Source organism: Palaemon carinicauda, chromosome 8 (genome assembly GCF_036898095.1).
Source record: "Palaemon carinicauda isolate YSFRI2023 chromosome 8, ASM3689809v2, whole genome shotgun sequence".
NCBI classification, from domain to species: Eukaryota; Metazoa; Arthropoda; class Malacostraca; order Decapoda; family Palaemonidae; genus Palaemon; species Palaemon carinicauda.
The window spans coordinates 57,419,569-57,444,568 of record NC_090732.1 but is presented as its reverse complement, the minus strand read 5'-3'; the positions used below and the strand labels follow the sequence as shown (position 1 = coordinate 57,444,568).

At 33.6% G+C, this 25,000-nt stretch overlaps 1 protein-coding gene across 8 annotated transcripts in view; it reads left to right on the top strand.

Annotated features, from left to right (window-relative positions):
- The window catches only part of LOC137645738 (muscle calcium channel subunit alpha-1-like), a 1,524,573-nt gene that overhangs the window by 1,141,930 nt on the left and 357,643 nt on the right, over positions 1-25,000 (top strand). For 7 of the 8 annotated variants that reach the window (XM_068378633.1, XM_068378634.1, XM_068378636.1 and 4 more), the window contains 2 exons: positions 3,555-3,697; positions 10,573-10,700. In XM_068378633.1, the coding sequence (XP_068234734.1) occupies positions 3,647-3,697; positions 10,573-10,700 (179 nt within the window). In that variant the 5' untranslated portion in view covers positions 3,555-3,646. The remainder of the gene's footprint in view (positions 1-3,554; positions 3,698-10,572; positions 10,701-25,000) is intronic. The other variant, XM_068378635.1, reaches the window with a different exon arrangement.

Genomic DNA, 25,000 nt, shown 5'->3' with positions numbered 1-25,000 from the left:
TATATATATATATTGCCTTTACAAATGTATTATATATATAGATATATATATATATGTGTGTGTATATATATATATATATATCATTATATATACACACACATATATATATAAAGTATATATATATATATATGTATATATATATATATATATATATATATATATGTATGTATATATATATATACATATATATATGTGTGTGTGTGTGTGTGTGTGTGTATGTGTGTAATTAATTTACTAATATACACGGTTTATATTTTCTGTTTTCGACATTTATTTCCTCTGTTACCATGATATTTCGGTAAAGATTGGAGTAACTTGCTCACTTTCTCTTCGAAAATTGAAAACTTTTCCCTAGCCTACGTAAAAAATTAAATTATCCGTAAGCCACTGAACTAACTACTTTACCATGAAAAAGGCCATCAACAAATTAAATTTAATATCTTATAGCGATCATATAGTGACCAAGCAAAGAGATTTCTGAACAAAATAAAACTCCATATATATATATATATATATATATATATATATATATATATATATATATATATATATATATATATATATAAAGTACAGTATTAAAAATATAACTAAGAATATCCTAAGACCATGGGAAGCGCCCTTCTTACTGTTTATCATAACAAAACAGACATCGAATCCGGAGTTTACAAAGTACAATGTGGAGATTGTGAAAAAGTATACGTGAGACCAACTGACCATTTTTTATCTCAAAGATTATATGGAAACAAAAGATCTGTCAGATAGGTGTGTGAGAATTCGGAAGTTTTCATTTGGCTTAAAACTTCAAATCAACTGGAATGAGTTATCTTTGCTTTTTAAAATGGCCTGTCCGTACAGGACATGGCCACTATAAACCAAACAAATAATATGAATATATCCGAAGGACATTGGAAAGGCGACATAGTGGATAACGCCCTTCTGATTCCGATCAGCAAAAGGATAACACTGTAAGACCGACGGTCAAATAACCATCCTAGGTCAAGACGGCAATCTCCAATGAGTTCAAATGTATGAAAACGCACAACTTCTTTAGATTAACTGGAAATCAACCTTTCTATTCATATATAAACAGCCTCTGTCAATTTCTCAGCTTACTTCACACCTAGAGGAAGGCCAATCAACACTGTGAATGATTTGATTTCCTTAGTTTTTATTATAGAGGCAAACAAACACACAGACAGGCACGCACATAATATATATATATATATATATATATATATATATATATATATATATATATATATGTGTGTGTGTGTGTGTGTGTGTGTCTGTGTGTGTATGTGTGTGCGCGCTAGAGAGAGAGAGAGAGAGACAGACAGACAGACAGACAGACAGACAGAGACCTTTCGGTGTGATAGCATAGCAGTTCACGGTACTTTTGTAGTTGTCGGAAAAGTCCTCTCGCAGCGTTATCTGCAATGTGTTCTTCAACGACCCAATTTGGATGACTGCCCAGAAGCTATTTTCAAGAGTCCCATAGTTTTTTCCTCTTGATTTATTTCCTGGTCTTATGCTCCATCGCTGTAGATAACTCGGAAGATTTATGAAAATTAGTTTTATAGTTCTTTGTGTTACATATTTTATAATGAAATTTTCATAGTCCTTGGAAATGGTTGTCTAAACGAAAACTTTGGTGATAGATCACGTTGATTTTTTTCTTCTTTCTTTTCAATTAGGAATGTAAGCATTCACTGTTTTTTTAGTAAACTTGTATTTAGTGAATCAGATTATCATATGTGCTGGTTTTATCTGTTTCCGAGGTCATAAGAAAATTTAACATTGTTGATAATAAAAGGAAGTATGTGAACTGCCAGTTATTGGCGTTACATACCTGCACATCATTTCAGAGCCCGAAGAATAATTCCTTTGTCAGATCATAAAAATACACTCCAAATAGGGATTTATGGGAGCTTCTGATAAAATTTTACTCTATAGTCCACATATCAAAACATTCGGTTGCATAAGTTAGAAAAAGTTCTCGACAATTAAATAGAAAACATCAGAGAGCTGATAAGAAATAATTGATCAACTTTGGCCCTACAATAAAATACTTTTAACAACTAATAAAACATAAGGCTATAGTTTTCTTGAATTAGAATCGAATACTCCACGTTATGCCTAATCCTGTGATTCATTGGCAAACTTTGTATCGGTAAAAATATTATAAATACTAATTAATTAACTTTGATGTCGATAATTTGGAAAACTATGGTAATCAGAAATAGAACGCTTGAAAAATTTCCATCTCCGGTTTAAGGTGAGTAACTCTGCTCCATTGTGAAAGATATTTACAGATTGAGCCTAAAGGTTTGCTGAAAATTATCGAAAGATTTCAAGGAAGTGATATTTAATCAAATATAATACTCGAATTCATGACGAAATCTCAAATTTTACGTATTTATTTTCGTTATGAAATTATGAAAATTAAAGTCAAAATTAGGTATATTTTCCCTACCATTCAATCTTATAAAAAGTATATATATATATATATATATATATATATATATATATATATATATATATATATATATATATATATATATATAGTGTGTGTGTGTGTGTGTGTGTGTGAGTGTGTGTGTGTGTGTGTGTGTGATGGAAAAAAGCATGACTCGTTTGATGAATGCTATAGATTTGACAGTCTAAGAAAATAAAGAAACTCATTGGATTTCTTGATAATCTATTCTGAATTTCTCAGTTCATAATTTCTTAATCAGTATCGTATAGCATATCAAAAGATGTCCAAGTAAACGGCGCACTTGAATTTGAAAATACTTTTTCGTAGTAATTGAAAGCATCTGTCGTGAGACTTAGGAATTCAAATAGCACGAAAGTTGATAGTTGTTTATACAGTAATGTATTTTCGCACAAGCTCACACAAAAGAGAGAATATTGAATAGAGCTAAAGCTGTGTTGAACATTTTGACGTAAAGTGAAGCGTAACCATTGGACTTTCAACATCTATCCATAAGCAGTATCGGTAACGTATATAATGAATTGTTAACTGAATTAGACTTGACCTTTCTTTCTACTTTGGTTTTCCATGTTGTTTATATCTCCTCGTGTCCTCTTTAAAACAAAGAAAATTGCGCTGAAGATGAAATATGTTATGCATATTAATGCAAAATTTTAACTCCAGTAAGATTCAACCATTCAGAATAAAGATTTTAAATTTTATAAGGGTTAGTTAGAATAAAAACAAATAGTAGAGTATAAATATACTGGTCCAAAATTTTGGGAGTTTTACAATCGTCTAAAGAGTTTTCATTCCAATCCTCTTTATGACTGTTTATTAGAGAATGGAGAATGGAGAGTGCCAATTAACTAGCTATTATGACAATGATTTTCAACTGAATAGGAATTGAAGATTGTTTAATCAATTGTTTGTCTACATCTCGCTCTAATTTTCTTTTATTGTAATGTTTCTGCAATTATTACCTGAAGTATGAAATTCCTTTTTGTAAAGGAAGTATCTTAAAAATTTATGAAATTAAAACATAAACAAAAATTAATTTCACATCTTTTGTCCTCCGCAGGTGGTGAGGTAGGGGCGTCGCTGGGCTCGGCCTCGGGAGGAGAGAAGCCCTTATCGTCAGCGTGGCAGGCAGCGCTCAGTGGGGCCACCTCCATGTCGCAGGCCCAGGTACCAACGGCGGCCACCGACGGCACTACGCACGAGGCATGAATTCCACTGATGCTTTTGTTGTTTTCTCTATATTTTCTCACTTTTTCCTCTTCTTCTTCCTTCATTTCTACTTAGATTTTCTAAACATTTATGATTCGGAAATTGTGAATTAGATTGTTACTATTACTGTAATAGGTATAACGAATATGCCAGACAGGAGGGTTTTGTAAAGGTTACCAGCTGTGTGTAGGTGTAGAGTAAGCAGCATAGGAAGGAACAAACTAATGAGTAGTTTTAGTAATATAAAAAAAAATATATTACACCTTACAGACGATATTGAACATGAGTTTATTGTAACGTCTAGATCATCTAACATGTGTATTGAAGATTATCAATTGTTAAAATTTATGACGTTTTTACACATTTGCCTTGATTTTCAAATTCAAATTTGTTAAGGCTAGACATATTAAGCTCTCTTCATCTCACCTATATGATAAAGAGCAAGTGTCCTATTATACAGTGTATATATATATATATATATATATATATATATATATATATATATATATATATATATATATATATATATATATATACATATATACATATATATATAAATATGTATATATATACAGTATATATATGTATATGTATATATATATATGTATGTATATATATATATATATATATATATATATATATATATATATATATATATATATATATATATATATATGTATATATATATATACATATACTGTATATATTTATATGTAAATTTCTATCCCATACTGGGATCAAATCCTAGTCTCTTCAAATGGAAGACAAGATCGTCACCTATCACGCCACCAGTATACTGTGTATATATATATATATATATATATATATATATATATATATATATATATATATATATATATATATATATATTTCTTTCCTGTCACGCTCAGTCAAAGTAGCCATACTTTGGTGAGAAAGGGTTGCGTGTTTGTACATGTGCATAACTATTTAAATACTTAGCCGTCATTTCCAACGTGTCGCGTACACTAGTATAGCCTATAATAGATAATTATTTTGTTTCCTGACTACTTGTAGATTTTATATCTTCCCGGGTTCACAACATATCTATGCCATGAAATGAGCAGCTTTGAATTAATAAGAGTATCATTTTACACTATAAACTTAAACTTTATCACTATCCAAATAGGCAATTCTTCCTAACAACTAGGCTTTTTAAACAACGACATTTTTATGCCATTAGCAAAAATTACTAAAACAATATAATTTCTAGAGTGCCCATACCCTATATATTTCACGACCTTGCCAAGTAATCTAATGGGAAATGAACAAGGGAATACGCATATATACAGTAATTATGAAAATTAAATTTCTATTTTTTTTATTTTTTATTTTTTTATTCTCAGGGAAATTTGCATGGGTTTTGTGAATCCTGAAAAGGTGTATGACGGGAATAGAACAACTGACTACGGCGGCCAGTTGGCTGCCGTTAGTTAGGCTTCAGCTATTTGGCCGCGGCTGGTTGTCCTATTCTCACAAATAATACCGTAAAATATGCGTATAAATATGTTTTTCCATATTTTTTTTTTATTTTATTCATAAGTAGTAATATTCAGTTCAGTATGCAAGCATGAGCACATGATTTTAATGTGGTTGCATAAATGTGGTTGCATATTTGTGAGTATCATGTCAATTTATACTCATACAGTAGATATAACTATATAAATAGTTATATAAATGTCTTAGAGAATGCATCTCTTCACTGATGTAGCTCATGTTTACACTTAATTATATTTGTTCAGTAGTTAGCTAGATCTTAATACTTTCGTTTTTTGAAAGTGTCCTGAATTTTGGAATCAGCGTACTGGAAAATTTAAGGGCACTTGCCCTAGTTATTCCTGTTATGTTTACAAGGTACCACATGACTAATAAAATTTTCGGTAGAGAACAAGATTTTCAAGAGGGAAATGGGAATTTTTACTCAATAAGGTTATGGGACGAAAGAATAGGATTGTATTTTCTACTGAGAGAAAGGAGATTCATGATTGACTGAGATACTTCAAATCTCTTAAGTCGTCTCTTTTGCATCTTATGTGGTAGAGTGCGCAAAATCAGCCTTAATACTTCATTAAGGACCATTGTCAAGTATCCATCCGTCTTAGACAGCAGAATTGCTTTCTAGTATATAGTTTTCTTATACCCTATTATTCTTGTTTAACTACTCGTCAGAGTGGCCATGCATTCTCTCTTCATTATGCACATCATGGCTGCTGTTAGGAAGTGGTAATATCTGTTGGCCTTCAGATGAACTGATAAATTGTTAATAAATAGGGAATTTTGGCATGAGTGGTAGGTGATATAGATATGACACACAATTCTATAGCAATTATCATGTGGTTTATTATATCTTGGTAGATACACTATTTTATGATATAGAAAATATAGAAAGAGCACTATGTGGATACAACTAACCAACTGGTTGAATGATATAGGGAGCATACTAGAATCATACCAAAACTGGTGGACCCTTAAACATATAAACAAACGATCAACTAGAGGACCACTGCGGTTCTGGATACATCCAGCATTGTCTGTTTGCAGTACGCATGTACAGTAGATCGTCAACATCCCTCTTTTTTTTTTTTTAATTAATATCAACGCTTTATCTTATTAACATCAAACTGTTAGTTACTTATCCTCGATCAAAATTTCAGTTTCTATGAAAATTCTTATTCTTTATAATTTCCAAAAGGCATTTAGATTAAGTTAGACTTGATCATTTATATAAGTTAATTTATATCAGTCCTTTTCCAGACATAGTCTCCAAGTTTTACTGAGTGTTTCATCTGTTTCACAGGCAGTTGAGTCACAATTTTCCTGCCAAACATCACTTTAACAGGACTAACGGATTCTTAGCATACTTCTCTGTTTGAGTAGTGCATTATTCATGCTCGAACCTTCTCATAAACATTCCTTAGAAACTTATGGTTTGGCTCTAGATCCTTAGCAAGGTTGGTTCGGAGAGGAATGAACTAAAGGATTTACTATATCATACAAACTCCAGTGATATCTTTTGAATTCAACATATCGCGTTCACCTCATCTGATACAGAAATAGGGATATTCCTGCATTGTAGTATCTTTGGGGTCACTGTTGGGTTGACAGTCAAAATCACTTTACCTAAATCTACTCTCCATAACATTTTTCTTCTTCGTTGTGCCATGTCTAGATTGTTTATAAGCTCTGCAAATATCGTAAACCTTCTATAAATCTAAGTCCTGAAGCAACACTGAATTGGTTAGATTCAATTTAGTAACATTGCATTGCTTTATTTTACAGTCTAGAGAGAAAAGCATCAAATGGTGTAGACCAGGACATATTCCAAAAAGGGTGCGAAATCACAACACCCTTGATTCATGAGCAATAACTTATCTGACTCCTTCCTTGCTTTTTCTGTCATAGCGTTTCCATTTCCCTTTTCCTAAGGAAAGTGTTCAGAAGCCAAGATGATATCGTTCCCCACACAGTATAAAATAGATGCTGGCTAGACAGCCTTCTTCTTTGCAGACACGCTGGATGCAACCAAATAAACATCTGACCAGCGACGCCATTTTCTATAACTTTCACTTAAATTAGGATCGTGAGTACTGAGGAACGTTGGCCACTTGAAATGTGCTTCTGCCATATTGTTTTAAACACTGGATTGTGACTTCTAAAAGTTACTGATTTTATATTTCCTCTCTAATCGAAAAATAAAAGTCAATTCTCTGTATTCACAATCGCTCAGGAACTCTCTATAACAGTAATTGTTCCAGACTCACTCTAAAATATCAGCAATCTACTATGTAGATTTGCCGCCACTATGTTGTTAAAGGGGGTTATTGGCACAAGCAGTAGGCGATGTAGAAATTACACACAATACTATATTAATTACCAGGTGATTTATTATATCTCTTTTATTTGGTCTGTGCCCAAAATTTTCTAATCCACTCCCGTCCACATATATAGGAGTGTGATGGATAATATGCTTAGTGTTGTCAAATTAGTGAGAAAATATGGGAATCTGATAGGAATATGACTGGTTACTCTCCATACTATACTGTATCTCTTTAGCGATGTACATTTCTCCATCAATTAATTCGAGAAGATTTTAGTACTGCTCGTTGTTAGCTGAACCTATACTCGTTTCAAATTTACCTATCATTGGAAAAATTACGACATGTATATTAGTCCGTAGTCAGCTTACTTTTTAGAACAGTCATCAGTTTAAAAAGTTTCGAAATTTTCAAATGGCATGGATCATTCAAACTTAATTTGATAGATAATAAGCTGCACAATTACAGGAATCCTAAGTTGTTAAATCCTTACCATACGCTTTGTATCTATTTAGGCTACAATAGGTTTTACGAAGCTGGTAACCTAACTTGTCTTGAAAACTCGTTAGACATCTAAATAATCGTGTGATTAAATTAATAATTAATATTGATTTCATATGCAGTATTATATATTTATGGATAAATAATTATTACATAATGTATTATACATTACTGCATTTAAAAAGTTTAAACAGTTACTTGAAAAAAAGTGTCATAACTATGACAATCCAAAACTCATTTTTGGAAATTAATACATTTGCCTCTGGATAATAGGTTTAGGTAATTAAGTTAGCTCCTAAATCCTTCTTTATAATGAGGAACACGGAAGTAGAGACACAGCATTCAAAATATCTTGCACTTTAACAAGGATTATTGTTAATGTTGCAGAGGTCAGGTGTTATGGTAAGACATGCTGCATTATTGTATCGCATCTTTCCCTCTTTATTTTAGACATTTATTTTCTCAAAACCTTGATGATTATCGTCCAAAGGAGACTTCGGTCTGTTCCAGCAACTGATGTCTGAAGTTTATTATATCTAAACAATGTCCGTTATTAACACCAATGGGTGTTCCTGTATCTGACCATTTATTGTGGATATGACTATAAACATAATTTGTAAACTTAAAAACAGTTCAGGTAAACTGAGTTGTCCAGAAGGCCTTTTTTTTGTTAAATTCTCCATGCTTGTTTATTTTCCTTTACGTAGTATTCAATGCAAATCTTTTTAGCAAACTATTATTAAAAGTCGATAATTATCAAGGGTTATTTATCTTGCTCTACTTGTGATCTCATAACTGCCTTATTCTAATTGGTGTTTAGATTATTAGAAAAAGCCTTGCTGAAATATTTTCCTATGCACTATCTCTTCGTTTTCTCTCTTTCCTTTATTTAGAATTTTGCTGTTTCATACTTAGATTCGCAAGCAATAAAAGTCTCAAACAACAGACAATATTGTATTATGTACAGCTGATCGGTAGTTTTATATAGATAGATATATTTTTCTCAAATATCAGTGAAGTTTACCAACCTAAGGTATATTTTTACCTTCCATGATTCGTCTTTCCCGCAGTCACAGATTCTTTCATAGTTGTGTACATTATTTTCGTAATCAAAATGTTCATAATATGAAAATATTCATTGGAGTGATTATTTTCAGAACAGTATGTTGTTTGAGACTATTTATTGAGAAACTTCTAGTTCATAATTAATTTTTTAAGCATGTGGTATCTTTTCCAACCATCACTTCCATTTACCCTCAACTTCACAAAAATAATCTTAGTAGAACAAAGGATGAGTGGATCTTGCATTGTCCACAAACACAAGACCCAGTAGAATATCCACCATTATTGTTATGTATGAAATGGGATTTTCCATTTGAAAAATATTTTTCCAGTCAATAAAAGGACTATATGACAACTCAACCCCTCCATTTTAAAGTTCTTTTCGTAAAAGAAAATTGTCTAATTTTCATTGTTCCATATGTTACACAGTAGAACATTTTGTACGTTTTCATTATATTTGTGCTCTAGCTTATCTAGTTTACTGCTTCTTCCGTGTGTAGATTTAGAACAGTGGAATTGCCTCAGTCTCGATTGTATTTTTGCACAAATATATATGGCTTCATATTTAGATATATATGTATAAGTATACTTATATGCATATATATAATGTTGATATGCAGAGTAATAGTAAGTATACACAGTAAGGTAGATAATATATTATTTTTTGTAACAGTATTCTAATTATACTGAGAATATAAAGCTTTGGACAATTATTTTCTTCACTAACTGAATGATTTTGTAGTTTGTTACAAGCAGAGTAATATTAGAGAAAATCTTTGTAGAACCTTTTATAAGAAAAAAAGATACTACTCTCTTAACACAGCCCTTTATTCACTATTAGAAAAGCTTCACACTTCTACCCGACCTATTGTTCACATGCAAGGCTTAATTCAGAAGGTCTAGCTAGGGGTTTTAAGAACACGCCAGAAATTACAAGGCAAATTTTCCAGGCATCATATAAATTAGGAAATTGATCGCTTTATATGGATATGTACTAATGATTTTTTTTCCTCCCCCCCTTTTTTTTTTGTGACTCCACGCTACCCATGAATCCCCTCAAACCTGATCCCATTGCCTATGCTTATTTGACCCATTACTTGCGCTTATGTTACCCATTCCTCTCCTTGTTAAATTCCAATCAATTTCTTGTTATTCCTTATTAACCATAATTCTTTGCCCTATTCCTCTTTGTTTATTTGTTTCTCTCTTACGGCGACTAATTTCCACAAACCAATTTTCCATTTTTCCTTTCTGGTGTGATTTTACTGGGTTTGAATGATTTGGTTTATTCTCATTGTGTTTTATCTCTCTACACCCTCGGTTCCTGAAATGACTGTCGAATCCCTGGCGACGTCTTTTTTTGCCTTTGCCCCCCTGTGCCTTCTCCCTCCCCATACCGTATCATTTTATCCTGTCCTTCGCAACAACAACCCACCACCTGGACTTCCTACTACTTTGATCTTGAACGTGCAGGGTCGGAAGAGGCCTCCGCCCCGTAGGCCAGTTGGCAAACCCCCCGAAAACCGACCCGTGAGAGCTCTCTTCTGCCTCGGTCTCAAGAACCCCCTCAGGAAAGTCTGCATCGACGTCGTAGAATGGAAGTATCCTTTTTTGGCTAAACTACTTTATAATTGTACTTACTACTTTATCTTCCGCAGAAACTTGCTATGCACATATTTCTGAATTTAGCCGGCATTCACCTATTTTATATAAAGGATTCATTGTGTATTTGCCTAAGAGGTCAAGGTAGGTTATTATGATTAATTTTATTGATATTAATTATTCATGTTCTTGTAATTATTATTAATATATTTTGCTGTAACCAGGCCTGCCAATATGATATTATTTAACAGGATGATATTCATCTAAGACTACAAATCGAATTCTACATTTAATTACCAATGATTCGCTGCGCTCATCTTCTAGGAGCTTAGTTGTATCAAACCTGGGTATTCTATCTTCATATCTGTTGGGTCCTTTCAGTTTTAATTTTAGTGTGACAATAAGGAGCTAGTGATCACTACCAGTATCTGCACCTCTATATCTTCTTACATTTCTCAGAGTCCTCCACCTCTCTTTATTAATTGCTATGTGATCCATTCGATTTTTGTAATTGCTACATGCTGAGGTCCATGTATATTTGTGGATGTCCTTGTGCTTGAAAAAGAGTACCTTCAATGACAAAATTGTTTATTGAACAGAAGCTTATAACATGTGATCCATTTTCATTTGTAACTTCGCCAAGACCCTTACACCCATCAAATTCTCTATACCTTGATTATTCCTTCCAACTTTAGCATTGATGTCACCAATCACAATATTCATATCTCTCTTATGGATCTCATCTATTACACTCTCATTCCTTTCTTCAAGGGAATCATTTGTTGGTGCATAACAAACTATTATACTCAAATTGATTTAAACTTTGCAAACAAAAATCTACTATTTACAGTTCTCCTCAGTTAAAGCCTTTTCTGCTCTTGGTGTCATCATCATTCCCAGACCTTCTCGTCCAACTCCATCCGTTCTTCCTGAATATTTATATATATATATATATATATATATATATATATATATATATATATATATATATATATATATATATATCGCCTTGGTCAAAGGTTTCCTTACCAATTCCCTTACAACGTGTTTCACTTAAAGCCAAGATATCCAAACTATATTTCATAAATTCATTCACCCCTTGCTGTAACATCCACTCCGATTCGTGGTTCTAACATTCCAATTATCAATTCTGTCAACTCTGCTTTCTACTTTCGATAGACTAACTAAATCCATAGATGATGTATTGGCTCTCTCTCTCTCTCTCTCTCTCTCTCTCTCTCTCTCTCTCTCTCTCTCTCTCTCTATATATATATATATATATATATATATATATATATAGATATATATATATATATATATATATATATATATATATTTATATATATATATATATATATATATGTATATATATGTATATATATATATATATATATATATATATATATATATATATATATATATATATATATATATATATATATATATATATAACACAAATACCCTTTAATATCAAATACGCTCTGTCTTGGCAAACATCACAAACAGTTTATTTAGCCATAAGGGGGATCCTAATGTAAATATCCTTCCTGGTATGTTGCCTTATTATGCATTATTGTTCAAAATAAGATTATCATAATTAACATTTGCCCATTATCAGCGGAAGGAAAAAAAGAAGATAATGGTATTTGATTATCACCAGAGAGAGGAAGTCCATCAGCGGTGAATGTTGTATCCCACGAGTTACACTGTAACTATATTTCTGTTTTTGTATATATATTCATGTTCATGAATTATTTTCTTTGAATATTTGTGACTTTCTTACTCGGAACAGCTAGTATATAAACTTAAGATCCATTAAAATAAAGTTAGTTGCCGCCCACCGAACCTGCCTCCTTGACACACACCAACTCGATGAAACTGCTGCCATTTGCCAGCAGAGAAGCATTTGCCTGGTTCCAGTGTGCCAAAGTCCAGTTTGTTATCAATGGCGTGACTCAGTCAAGCAATAGCGCCGACTATGTTCTCACGGGGATCCCCAAGGACACTTTCTCGGAAATATCGAATTGGCTTTGCTAGCAAGGGGACACCCCAATTCTGTAGCACAACCGCACAACATACCTCATGGAGCAGTACTCACCATCGCCAGCCGTCTGTATAGCCATGCTTTTTCAGCTCTCTCAACAACTGTTGGGGGACCAAAAGACTTTGCTCGTCCTCAAAGATATGACCAGTATCACTCGCCTATAACATACACTAGATGGCTCCCCTCATAATGGGAACCTACTTCGAGCCCTTTGGGTATGACACTTAACCGAACCTGTACGCACTATCATACCCGTTGTCAATATTTTACCCATGAAGAACCTAATGACCAAAGTCGAAGCCTTTATGGACAGCCATTTCACAACCTTCAAGAACTCCATCAATGACTCCACTCCTGACGAAGTGGATAACTATTCAACATCGACCAAAGTTGACGTGAATGTGGTAGGACACAGACGGCCACCCCGTGACATGCCATATCGGAGATAGAGCCACACAACACCCACCACTTACCACCCACCACTCGCTTAGGCCCCAACTAATGACCTCTACAGCCACTCAGTGATGCTCATCTGCCACAGTTATGCTATTACCTACCACTGTAGATTCTAGACTGCTGTGAAAAAATGTGTGAACGTGTGAGTAGACCATCTCCTGTGGTGGTGGTCTCCCCTGTCACAAATATTTTCTTTTTATGTTATGCAGGTATGGGCGTGCATTTTCGGTAGACCTGGGTGCCAAAGCCACTCTCCAGGACACGATGTCCGCCTGGTTGCTGCCATTGAATCTGCGATACCCACCTACGGTTATGAAACCCCTCCCATTATTGTTTGGAAGTGCGAAATATATTTGGAAGTTTCTCTTTGCAATACCCACCTTACTGTTACGAGAACCTCACATTATCATTTGGAAATGCCAATTATTAGTGGAGGTTTCTAGTTGCTAACGTCACATTGCCAATCCTCGGCACAAATATCCTCACACATTACTACCGCCTGGTTGATGTCGTTCACTGACGATTAGTCTTCCATTAAGAATTTCGCCAAATGCCCACAGTTCCCACCAAACACGGTATTTATATCCATATCTAGAAAATGGGGCCCCCAGTGTTCGCCAGATTCAGGCATCTGGAACTGGGATCGTTTGGCAAGTGCTAAACAAACGTTCAATGAAATGGAAGAAATTGGCTTTTGCAAATAGGCCTCAAGTCCATGGTCTTAGCACTTGCACATTGTCCTGAAGAAAGATGGCTCCCTACACCTTTGTGGGGATTCAGGCTTCTAAATGTGTAGGGAGAACCGGATCACTGCCTTACCTCAAACATTGATGACATTACCTACTACTTTCATAAAGCAAAGGTTTTCTCAATGCTCGACCTCCTAAAAGGGTATTATCTGGTGCCCATAAACCCAGAGGATATCCCCAAGACCACCATCACCACCCCTTTCGGTGCATACAATTTTAATTACAACTGTTTTGGCCTTCATAATGCTGGGACCACATTTAAAAGCCTCATGGATGGCATCTTATGGGACCTCCCCTTCTATATATGTTACATTGTGTTCTCTTCCTCCAAAGAGGAACACCTCCATCACCTACCCATCGGGCTCGACCGCCTAGAACAGAAAGGCCTTGTAGTCTGGTACAACACATGTACCTTTGGCGCCAACGAAGTATCATTCTTAGGGTACCGCATTACTCCTGAAGGAGTCTACTCCCTCCCTGAGAATGTAGCAGCCGTTCAGAACTTTGTTACGCCCTCGACCGTCAAAGTACTGTAAGAATTCTTGGACATGATCAACTATTGTCACTATTTCCTGCCAGCCATCACCTGAAGTTGGGTACCCTTCAAGAAGTGGCCTTCTACAATGCAAAGAAAGTCTTATCAACCGCTGTTGTTCTCACTTTTCCCGTGCCACATGACCCTCTCCTTTACTCCACTGATGCTAGTGACATTGCTATTGATGGAATACTCGAGCAGATGATTAATGACTCGGCCCGCCCATTGGCCTTCTTCAGTAGAAAACTGACCAAGGCGGAATTTGGGTACCCTACCTTCGACTGCTAATTTCTGGCGATGCATTTAGCTGTCCGTCACTTTTGCCCCATCTTAGAAGGTACACCCTTCATCATTCGCATGGACCACATGCCTGTGGTGCAAGCTTTCACTCGACAGTCCGATCCTTGGTCCGTCTGTCAATGCTGACATCTCTCTGCCGTGGCTGAGTATAATTGTATCCTTCGACACATCCCTGGGGATATGAATCCCATTGTCGATGCCGTCGAGAAGATCATTGGTCCCCATTCACCTGGGATTGAATTATATCACCTTGGCAGAAGCCCAATAAAAAGATCCAGAATATCAAGCATGTAGGACATACTGCACATCCCTCTGTTGGGAAGATATCCCCTTCAATGACTCCAACTCCACCCTCCTCTCTGATGTCAGTACTGGTAGACCACGACCATGGATACACGCTCCCATGCGCCGACATGTGCTTGATTTCATTCACGGCATTCCGCATCCCTTGCACAGATCTACTACACAGCTACTGAAGACCGAGTTCATTTGGCACGGCATTACTAAGGATGCTAAGAATTGGGCCCACATCTGTGCTTCATTCCAAACTTCAAAAGTATATCGACACAGATTCAGAAATTGGCACCTCTCCTCAGCCTCAGCGTCGTTTTGCCCATATTCACGTTGACATAGTAGGTCCCCTACCAATATAACAAGGACATCGTTACCTTTTTACTGTCACTGACCATTGCACTCGTTGGCCTGAAGCTATCCCCATGCAAACTACAATGTATGCCTCATGGACATCTGCCTTACTCTGATGGTGGATAGTGAGATTTGGTATCCCTGACCATCTTACTTCTGACAGGGGTACCAATTTCACCTCTCAATTGAGGACATCATTAGAAAATCTCCTGGGCATCAACTTTAATCAGACAACCGCCGACAACCCTGCAGCCAACGAAATGAATGAACGTTTTCATTGCACTCACAACGTAGCTTTGATGCCCCGATGCAATGACTCCAACTGGTTTACTCAGCTTCCCTGGGTCATTTTGGGACCGAGGATCACTCCTGAGGATATCTTGGATGACTCAGCAGCTGAAATGATGTATGAAAACCGTTGGTTGTCCCTGCCAAGTTTTTTTCTGTTGACAACCTCCTCTGACAATCTTCAGACTTACAAGCACCGACAGATTTGCATATCCTCAGCCTCAGCGTTGTTTTGCCCATATTCACGTTGACATAGTAGGTCCCCTACCAATATAACAAGGACATCGTTACCTGTTTACTGTCACTGACCATTGCACTCGTTGGCCTGAAGCTATCCCCATGCAAACTACAAGGTATGCCTCATGGACATCTGCCTTACTCTGATGGTGGATAGTGAGATTTGGTATCCCTGACCATCTTACTTCTGACAGGGGTACCAATTTCACCTCTCAATTGAGGACATCATTAGAAAATCTCCTGGGCATCAACTTAAATCAGACAACCGCCGACAACCCTGCAGCCAACGAAATGAATGAACGTTTTCATTGCACTCACAACGTAGCTTTGATGCCCCGATGCAATGACTCCAACTGGTTTACTCAGCTTCCCTGGTTCATTTTGGGACCGAGGATCACTCCTGAGGATATCTTGGATGTCTCAGCAGCTGAAATGATGTATGAAAACCGTTGGTTGTCCCTGCCAAGTTTTTTTCTGTTGACAACCTCCTCTGACAATCTTTAGACTTACAAGCACCGACAGATTTGCACAAAATATCTCATGTTTTCTTGCGCATTGACATCAGCAAGCCACAGCTAACCCCCATTTACATGGGCCCTTTCCTCGTTATACGTCAAACAACGAAGGCTTTATTACCTAACACTCGTGGTGAAGAAGACGGAGTCTCCATTGATCACCTAAAACCTCTATATCTCCTGCAAGATGGCCCACCTACAGTGCACCTCTCCAGAGTAGGGTGCTCTAATTCACATGTTTTTTTTCTTAGGGGTGTAAGCCATGTACCGGACATGTTTCATACGTGCTCATGTACTGTAACAGCATTCCTAATTTTTGTAAATTCACTCACTTCTCACACTGATATCAACCTGTTTAAGCCTGCCTGTTCATGAATTATTTTGTCAGAATAGTTGTGATATTTTTGTTCGGAACTGCTTGTATATAAACTCCTGATCCATTGAAATAAAGCTAGTTGAAATCACGTCAACTCTCAGTTATGACCTAATGGCTCTCTCGCAAAAAGTCCTTACAGTTAAATTTTCCTTTTACATTTGTCACACAAATATGCACAAGCTTTTTTAACCTTGCAGTGGGTAACATCCTAGTTTTGTAAGAATTCTTTAGAGTTAGAATGCTACAGATTTCCCATTTGTATTACTTCACAACGTGGCGGTGCAAATTTAAAAATTGGAGGAATAGTAAACAATGGGTAAAAGGGCTGTGTTTTAGTAAACTCTGAAACCTCAATATGGTTTTAACTAATATGCATGCAGTATTGTATGGTAGGGCTGTATTTTAGTGAACCGTGAATCTTTCGACAATTTACAGTTTCAATTGTCTAGAGAGTCACGGTTCATGACTTTAACTTTTACCATATATATATATATATATATATATATATATATGTATATATATACATATACATATATATATAAATATATATATGTATATATATGTATATATATACATATAAGTATATATATATATATATATATATATAAATTATATGTAAATATATATAAATGCCTTTATAAACATAGATGTATGAACTGCATTATATAGGTGTATACTTTATATATATATATATATATATATATATATATATATATATATATATATATATATATATATATGTATATAAATATATATATGTATATATATACATATATATATATATATATATATATATATATATATATCCTGTATATATATATATCCTGTATATATATATATATATATATATATATATATATATATATATATATATATATATATATATATGTATGTATGTATATGTATATATATATATATATATATATATGAGTGTGTGCGTGTGTGTATACATTTAACTATATAAACACTTACACACATATATGCATATATGCGTGTATATATATATATATATATATATATATATATATATATATATAATTATGTATATATATATATATTAATATTTCTATATGTATGTATATATATACATATATAGTGTACTTATACATATATACATATATATATTCATATATATGGATATAAATATCTATTTATATATAAATTATATATGAATATATGTGAATGCATATATAAACATAGATGTATAAACTACATATATACGGGTTTATACTGTATGTATTTATATATATATATATATATATATATATACATATATATGTATGTATATATATATATATATGTGTGTGTGTGTGTGTGTATTATATATTTAATATATATATATATATATATATATATATATATATATGTATATATATGTATGTATTTATATATATAAATATATATATATGTACACATATATATATATATATATTTATATATATATATATATATATATATATATATATATATATATATATATATATATATATCCATATACATTGTACTTATACATATATACATATATATTCATATAAATATCTATTTAGACATTTCTGTATATATGTCTAAACATGCTAATATACATATGTATGCATATATATATATATATATATATATATATATATATATATATATATATGCATATTATTATTATCATTACTAACCAAGGATCAACCTTTGTTGGTAAAGCAGCATGATTTAAGCCGAAAAGCTCCAACAAGGAAAATAACCAAGTAAGGAAAGAAAATAAATAAAATATATGAGAAGTAATAAACAAAAGAAATAAAATATTTTAAGAATAGTAAAAGCATTTAAATATATGATTCATATATACACTATAAAAACTTCAAAAAACAAGAGGGAGAGAAAAAAGATATCATATTATGCCAGTGTGTACCCTCAAGCAAGAGAATTCTAACCCAAGACAGTGGAAGACCATGATACTGAGGCTATGGCACTACCCCTGCCTAGAGAAAAATCGCTTGATTTTGTATTTTCCTTCTCCTAGAAGAGCTGCTTACGATAGCTAATGAGTCTTTTCTACCCTTACCAAGAGGAAAGGAGCCACTGAACAATAACAATGTAGTAGTTAACCCCTTGAGTGAAGAAGAAGGATGTGGATAAACCAGACTATTCAGTGTATGCGTTGGGAAAGGAAAAATGAGCCGTAACCAGAAAGAGGGACCCAACGTAGTATTGTCTAGCCAGTCAAAGGAGTCAATCACTCTCTTGTAGTAATACATATATACATAAGTCCATGTAGATCTATCTATCTATCTATCGTATATATATATATATATATATATATATATATATATATATATATATATATATATATATATACATATATATATATATATATATATATATATATATATATATATATATATATATATATCCTTTAAAACTCTGTAACTAATCGACACAGCTTCTCCTCCGAGACTACAACCAATACATTATAATCTAAGACCATATTAAACAACCATAGTGACATCACTCTCACTAGAAACCAGTCACTCACTTTATGTCCTATCCTAACACACGCTTTACTTTCTATGCATAAACTTTTTACTGCTTGCATTCCATGTAACCTCATTCCGTTCCATTTCACATCCCTATCAACTGTACCATAAGTTTTCTCGAGATTCATAAATGGAAAATATACCTCCTTACCTTTTGCTAAATATTTTTCGTATATCTGCCTTACTATAAAAACTTTATCCACAATCTCCTACCTCCTCTAAAACCGGCCTGCACTTCTAAGATTACACCCTCCGTTTCATCATTGATTCTATTAATTAACAATCTGCCATACAGTTTTTCAACCACACTCAACTAATTAATACCCCTAAAAATTGCAACACTCATGCAAATCTCTCTCACCTTTATAAAGGGGAACAGTACTTGCTGAAACCCAATTTGTTTGCTCGCTGGGTCACACAAACTTAAACAGATGTAGACTTAGGTGTCGTACATAAAAAATTTTGTCTCTTACTCACCTGAGAAATTTCACTTTAGAAAGATGTAACTTCATTCGCAAGCCATTTGTGGTTAAAGTGACGGCAAAAGAAAAAAAAAAACTTTCCCTGAGAAAGAATCGGTCTTGAATACTAACAAGCGCTGAGGCCTAAACCCAAAGTTACAATGAAACAAGTTAGGCTGCTGATGAGGAATGCTGTTTTGGGTCCAAATCCCGTTCTTCCTTGGTAGGGGTAAGTGAGATATTGCTTAATTGTGTAATGACAATTTTGCAGTCCCTTACATGTTACTTTTGTTTGCACCAGGAATTGTTTTTTATTTGTCTTTTTTTTATTACCGATTGTTTCGTATCCACTTAACCATAAACACGTTTACTTCCAAAATCTTTTAGTATCTATCTGCCATCAGTAATGTAATGGGGTCTTCAGTATTTCTAAGCCAAATAATATCTTAGAAATTTTGGATATCTTAATGTTTTAGAAAAATTCATATTTTTTACATTTCTATGAAAACTTCTGGTGATCTAAAGTCAACTGATTAGGACATTTGCTTGTTGTCTACGTACACTGAAATATTGAACAGCCTAAAAATGCGAGAAGCGAAATAAAATTTTATCAGAAAGAACGAACATATTACCGCTGACAAGTTATCTGTTTTTGATTTTCAAAGTGATGTTTGAAACTACTGATTTTAGGGATGTAAAAGGAAAATGATATAGAGTGATCACGGCATAGCTCCAATCAGGGACCCCGTTGTAACTCATATTATTTTTTATTCATATGCATGTTTGTTTTATCTTATTTCCACTTTCACATAGGCTAACGAAAACAAAATATTCACAATACACATTGAATTTCATTCCGTATGAAGCTTAATCTTTGCATCCATATAATTACTATATTTTATTTCGTGAGAGAGTAAATTCATTATTTTGATTTTGTTTTCAGTTTTGTATTTTGTCTGTTGTCTTTTGGTTATGATTTAATACATTCTTAGTTTTAGTTTTACAAATATATTCCAGAGCCATCAATTTTCAATGTATTTATTTGGTTATGTATTTTTTCTTGCAGTAGACGTGAATTGGTATTATCTTCGCCTTCCTTTGTTGGTCTTATTTGAATTGATTGAAATAGATAAACATGAGAGATAGAATGTAAAAGGAAAGTTTTCCTTAAGTATCTATTGAGTGCTTAATCTAAGTTGTAAAACCGATACCCCCTTATCCAACACAGAATCGGATACAAAACGCTAAAGCACTTCTTCAAGTTAAGTAGAGGTTATATATGTCAGGAAGTTTCTTTGATGTCAAGTCCAATCATTCAAGTATTTACTTCTCTAAGAAAAGATTTCTGACGCAAATCATAGAGACATTATTTTGATTTTTTTATCTATATATTCTGTGATGGTAGTGCACGTCCTCATAGACTATATTTAATTGATAATAAGTTCAGGCATTGAGGTGTGCATTTTTCGAAAGAAACGATTTTTAGCATCTTGGTATTCATATCGAATTTACATCATGTTGGGAAATTTGAAGAATTAGAATATTTGCGTGTACACTGACACACACACACAAACACACACACACACACGCACACACACACACATATATATATATATATATGTGTGTGTGTGTGTGTGTGTGTGTGTCTGTGTGTGTGTGTGTGCATGTATTCCTCCTGGTTTTGACCGTGAAGAATATAGTTTTAGCTCCGAAACCAAACTCAGTGAAGGAACCATGATCAGGTACAACATTATCCTCTCTAGTCCTTCCCCAAAGGAAGAAACTTTGTTTAACTGTAGGTTTATACTGTATCTCCAGGGTATAGAGAACGATCTTAAGTTACGGTGTAAGTAAAGTTTGTACAACTGTTTCATTTTAAGAGTATATATTTAAGATGAAATAATTTTGCTTAAGGAGAAACCTTAAAACTTCCTTTCATTATTGGCTACATGGAAAAATAATCATAATCTCTATGAAAGTTTTCATAAGTTGTAACAGTATCGTTTCAGAAGCATACAGATATTGACCCAAGTCTACGTACCGCAATCCAATAATCTATTATTTTTATCAAGAAACCACAGTTGCAAAAATAGACAAGATTACTTTGTAGGAAACGTCGGCTTCATTTCCAATTTGGAAGAAAACATACTTCCAAAGCTATCACCATTAGATCTCAAAATATACGGATGAACAGCAATCTCCTAGATATAGAGTTTTTGATGAATTTCTCTCTTATCCTATCAAAAAAAATAATTATATTTTATTAGAGATTTAGATTTTATGGTATGCCTATTATAATTTTTATTAATGTTTTTCCTTCTTCAATCTTGTACGGGTTGGAGAGAGAGAGAGAGAGAGAGAGAGAGAGAGAGAGAGAGAGAGAGAGAGAGAGAGAGAGAGAGACCTTGTGTGTATGGAAAATGAAAGTAGAATACTTTTAGTTCTAAACTAATTTAAAACTGGCAGGTCTATGTAGGCATTTTTTCATTTGCTTCCATAACTAAAAGAAAATGTAAAATAATCTGAAAATGACCCGTGAAGACCAACACAGTAACCAAGTTCTTTACATGTTATTAGTTATATTCAAATAGACATTTGGGCATAATGCTGAGACTTTGTAATTGTTAATCACTTGGGAAAACGAATGAATTCAAGAGAACTCCTGATTTACTGTAGATCGTAACATTCAGAGAGACCATGACTGCAAGACGGAATAACATAAGGTGTGTTCACCAAGGGATCTGATCACGTATTTCGCCACGCTCTGTGACATCACAGGAGCACAGCGACTGGGCGATGCACTTGTCATTAGACTACCTATATGAAACAATATAGGTGCTCGTCACCAGTGATGCCGTTTTTGTGTGTGTTTCTCTCTCTCTCTCTCTCTCTCTCTCTCTCTCTCTCTCTCTCTCTCTCTCTCTCTCTCTCTCTCTCTCTCTCTCTCAAAACGTGGTCAAGTGGGGAAATCTGCATATCTGATCAAATCGTGTAAGTTAACTGAAAATACCACCTCAGCTAAGTAATCATTTTTTTATATAGTTTGACTTACCTTCTTCTATCTTGATAACTGGTATCTCATGGCACAACAGAACTTGTTCCCATCTGTACGTATTAGCAGAATGACTTTTCGCCCACCAGCTCAATCACATTTCACAAAATTCGTAAATCTGATTGTATGTTTCAAACACTAAATATAAATAAAGATTTTTATCTCAAATGAATTTCAAAATCCATATTTAACGGATAACAACTTCATTAAAGTTGTGATCAGTAACTTAAATTCGATATAGACAGCTCAGTAATAATAATAATAATAATAATAATAATAATAATAATAATAATAATAATAATAATAATAATTACACATATGTATGTGTGCATGTATATATGTGAATATATAAGCATATATATATATATATATATATATATATATATATATATATATATATATATATATATACGCACAGGTATACACTCGTTTATACACACACACACACACACATATATATATATATATATATATATATATATATATATATATAAATATATATATATATATATATATATATATATATATATATATATATATATATATATATATATATATATATACGCACAGGTATACACTCGTTTATATACATATATATATATATATATATATATATATATATATATATATATATATATATATATATATATATATATATATATATACATACACACATTTATATATACATGCATATATATATGTGTATATATACTGTATATATATATATGTATATATACATATATATATATATATATATATATATATATATATATATATATTCACGTAAGCAAATTGTGAACACCAGCATATGAACAAGTTACTGTCAAAACATAATAATTAAGTATACTGCACAGTCGACGCGCATCAGTGACGTCACAGTGCAAATCATGAAAATTTATCATAATTCTGAAATTGATACCACTTGCTTTCATGGCATTGGCCTCACAGTAAGGACAAGTAATCAAAAGTATTCTTGGCATAGAAATTAATTTTGGGACCTGACAAAATCGTCGCTTTTCTCACTTGCAACTAATTATGGGTGAAATTTTAGAAAGATCTATTCCAGAGCATTTCCCCGTAATGTTTTCTTACAGAGGTAGAGCTAGCACCTAGTGATTAAGTCATCGATGGCGTGTTTATGCTTGCGCGATGTATATGTTATTTAAATAAAGAACACGGTCTGAAATCTATGTAGCCTACATCAAGGGAACTTGGTGAGAATGATAAGGTATATAAATCCAATCATATTTTTTTTACTCCGTTTAATGGGAAAACTATAACTATTACCGCAATACATTCGTAACCAATATTTTAATACTTGTTGGTCGATCATAATGAACACCTTACCCTCTCATCTACTTTATGCGTTTTTCTTTGCCATTACTATATTGAACCTCTTTAGCAAGCTAACCACCTTCAGTTTGCCCTCCTCTTATTGACTGCATTTTGTTCTCATGTTACATTTGAAACTCTCTCCCTCTCTCTCTCTCTCTCTCTACTAGTCTCCCGTCTTTACTACTCTCCGGTCTTCCCTCACCAGCTGATGGTTACCATGGTAACGGAGAGTGCGTGCGTGATGCATACTCAGTCACTTGGTAGTGGGAGGTCTCTCTCTCTCTCTCTCTCTCTCTCTCTCTCTCTCTCTCTCTCTCTCTCTCTCTCTTAAGGTTGAATGTCTATTAAGATATTGACGAGATAGACTCTCTTCGTAAGTTGAACAGGGATTCAGAGTAGATCTCACATCAACAGCTGGTAAAATGTGAGCCGAAAAGGAAATGTTTACCTTTGCACGTATCAAGTTGACAACATTTTACGGTCGACATTTTTACAAGCCATTCCCTGCTGGCTTTGATACCACTGAAGTAACTTGTTTGTAATGATGATCATTGTAAAGGTATTACCTCACAGTATGTGAACTTACCTAAGAAAGGAAATTGTCAAATATTACCATTTTTATATAGATCTTAAGGTTTATTTCTTATTTCGTTAGGTGTTGTTCAATTGAAACTCGTGCTATACCTCATCATAAAATGGATTTTGTCTATATTGAATATTTTCTTTTATATAATATCAAAAGTTTATTAGTCGAGATCATAATTTCATGAGAGGTGTAAAGTAT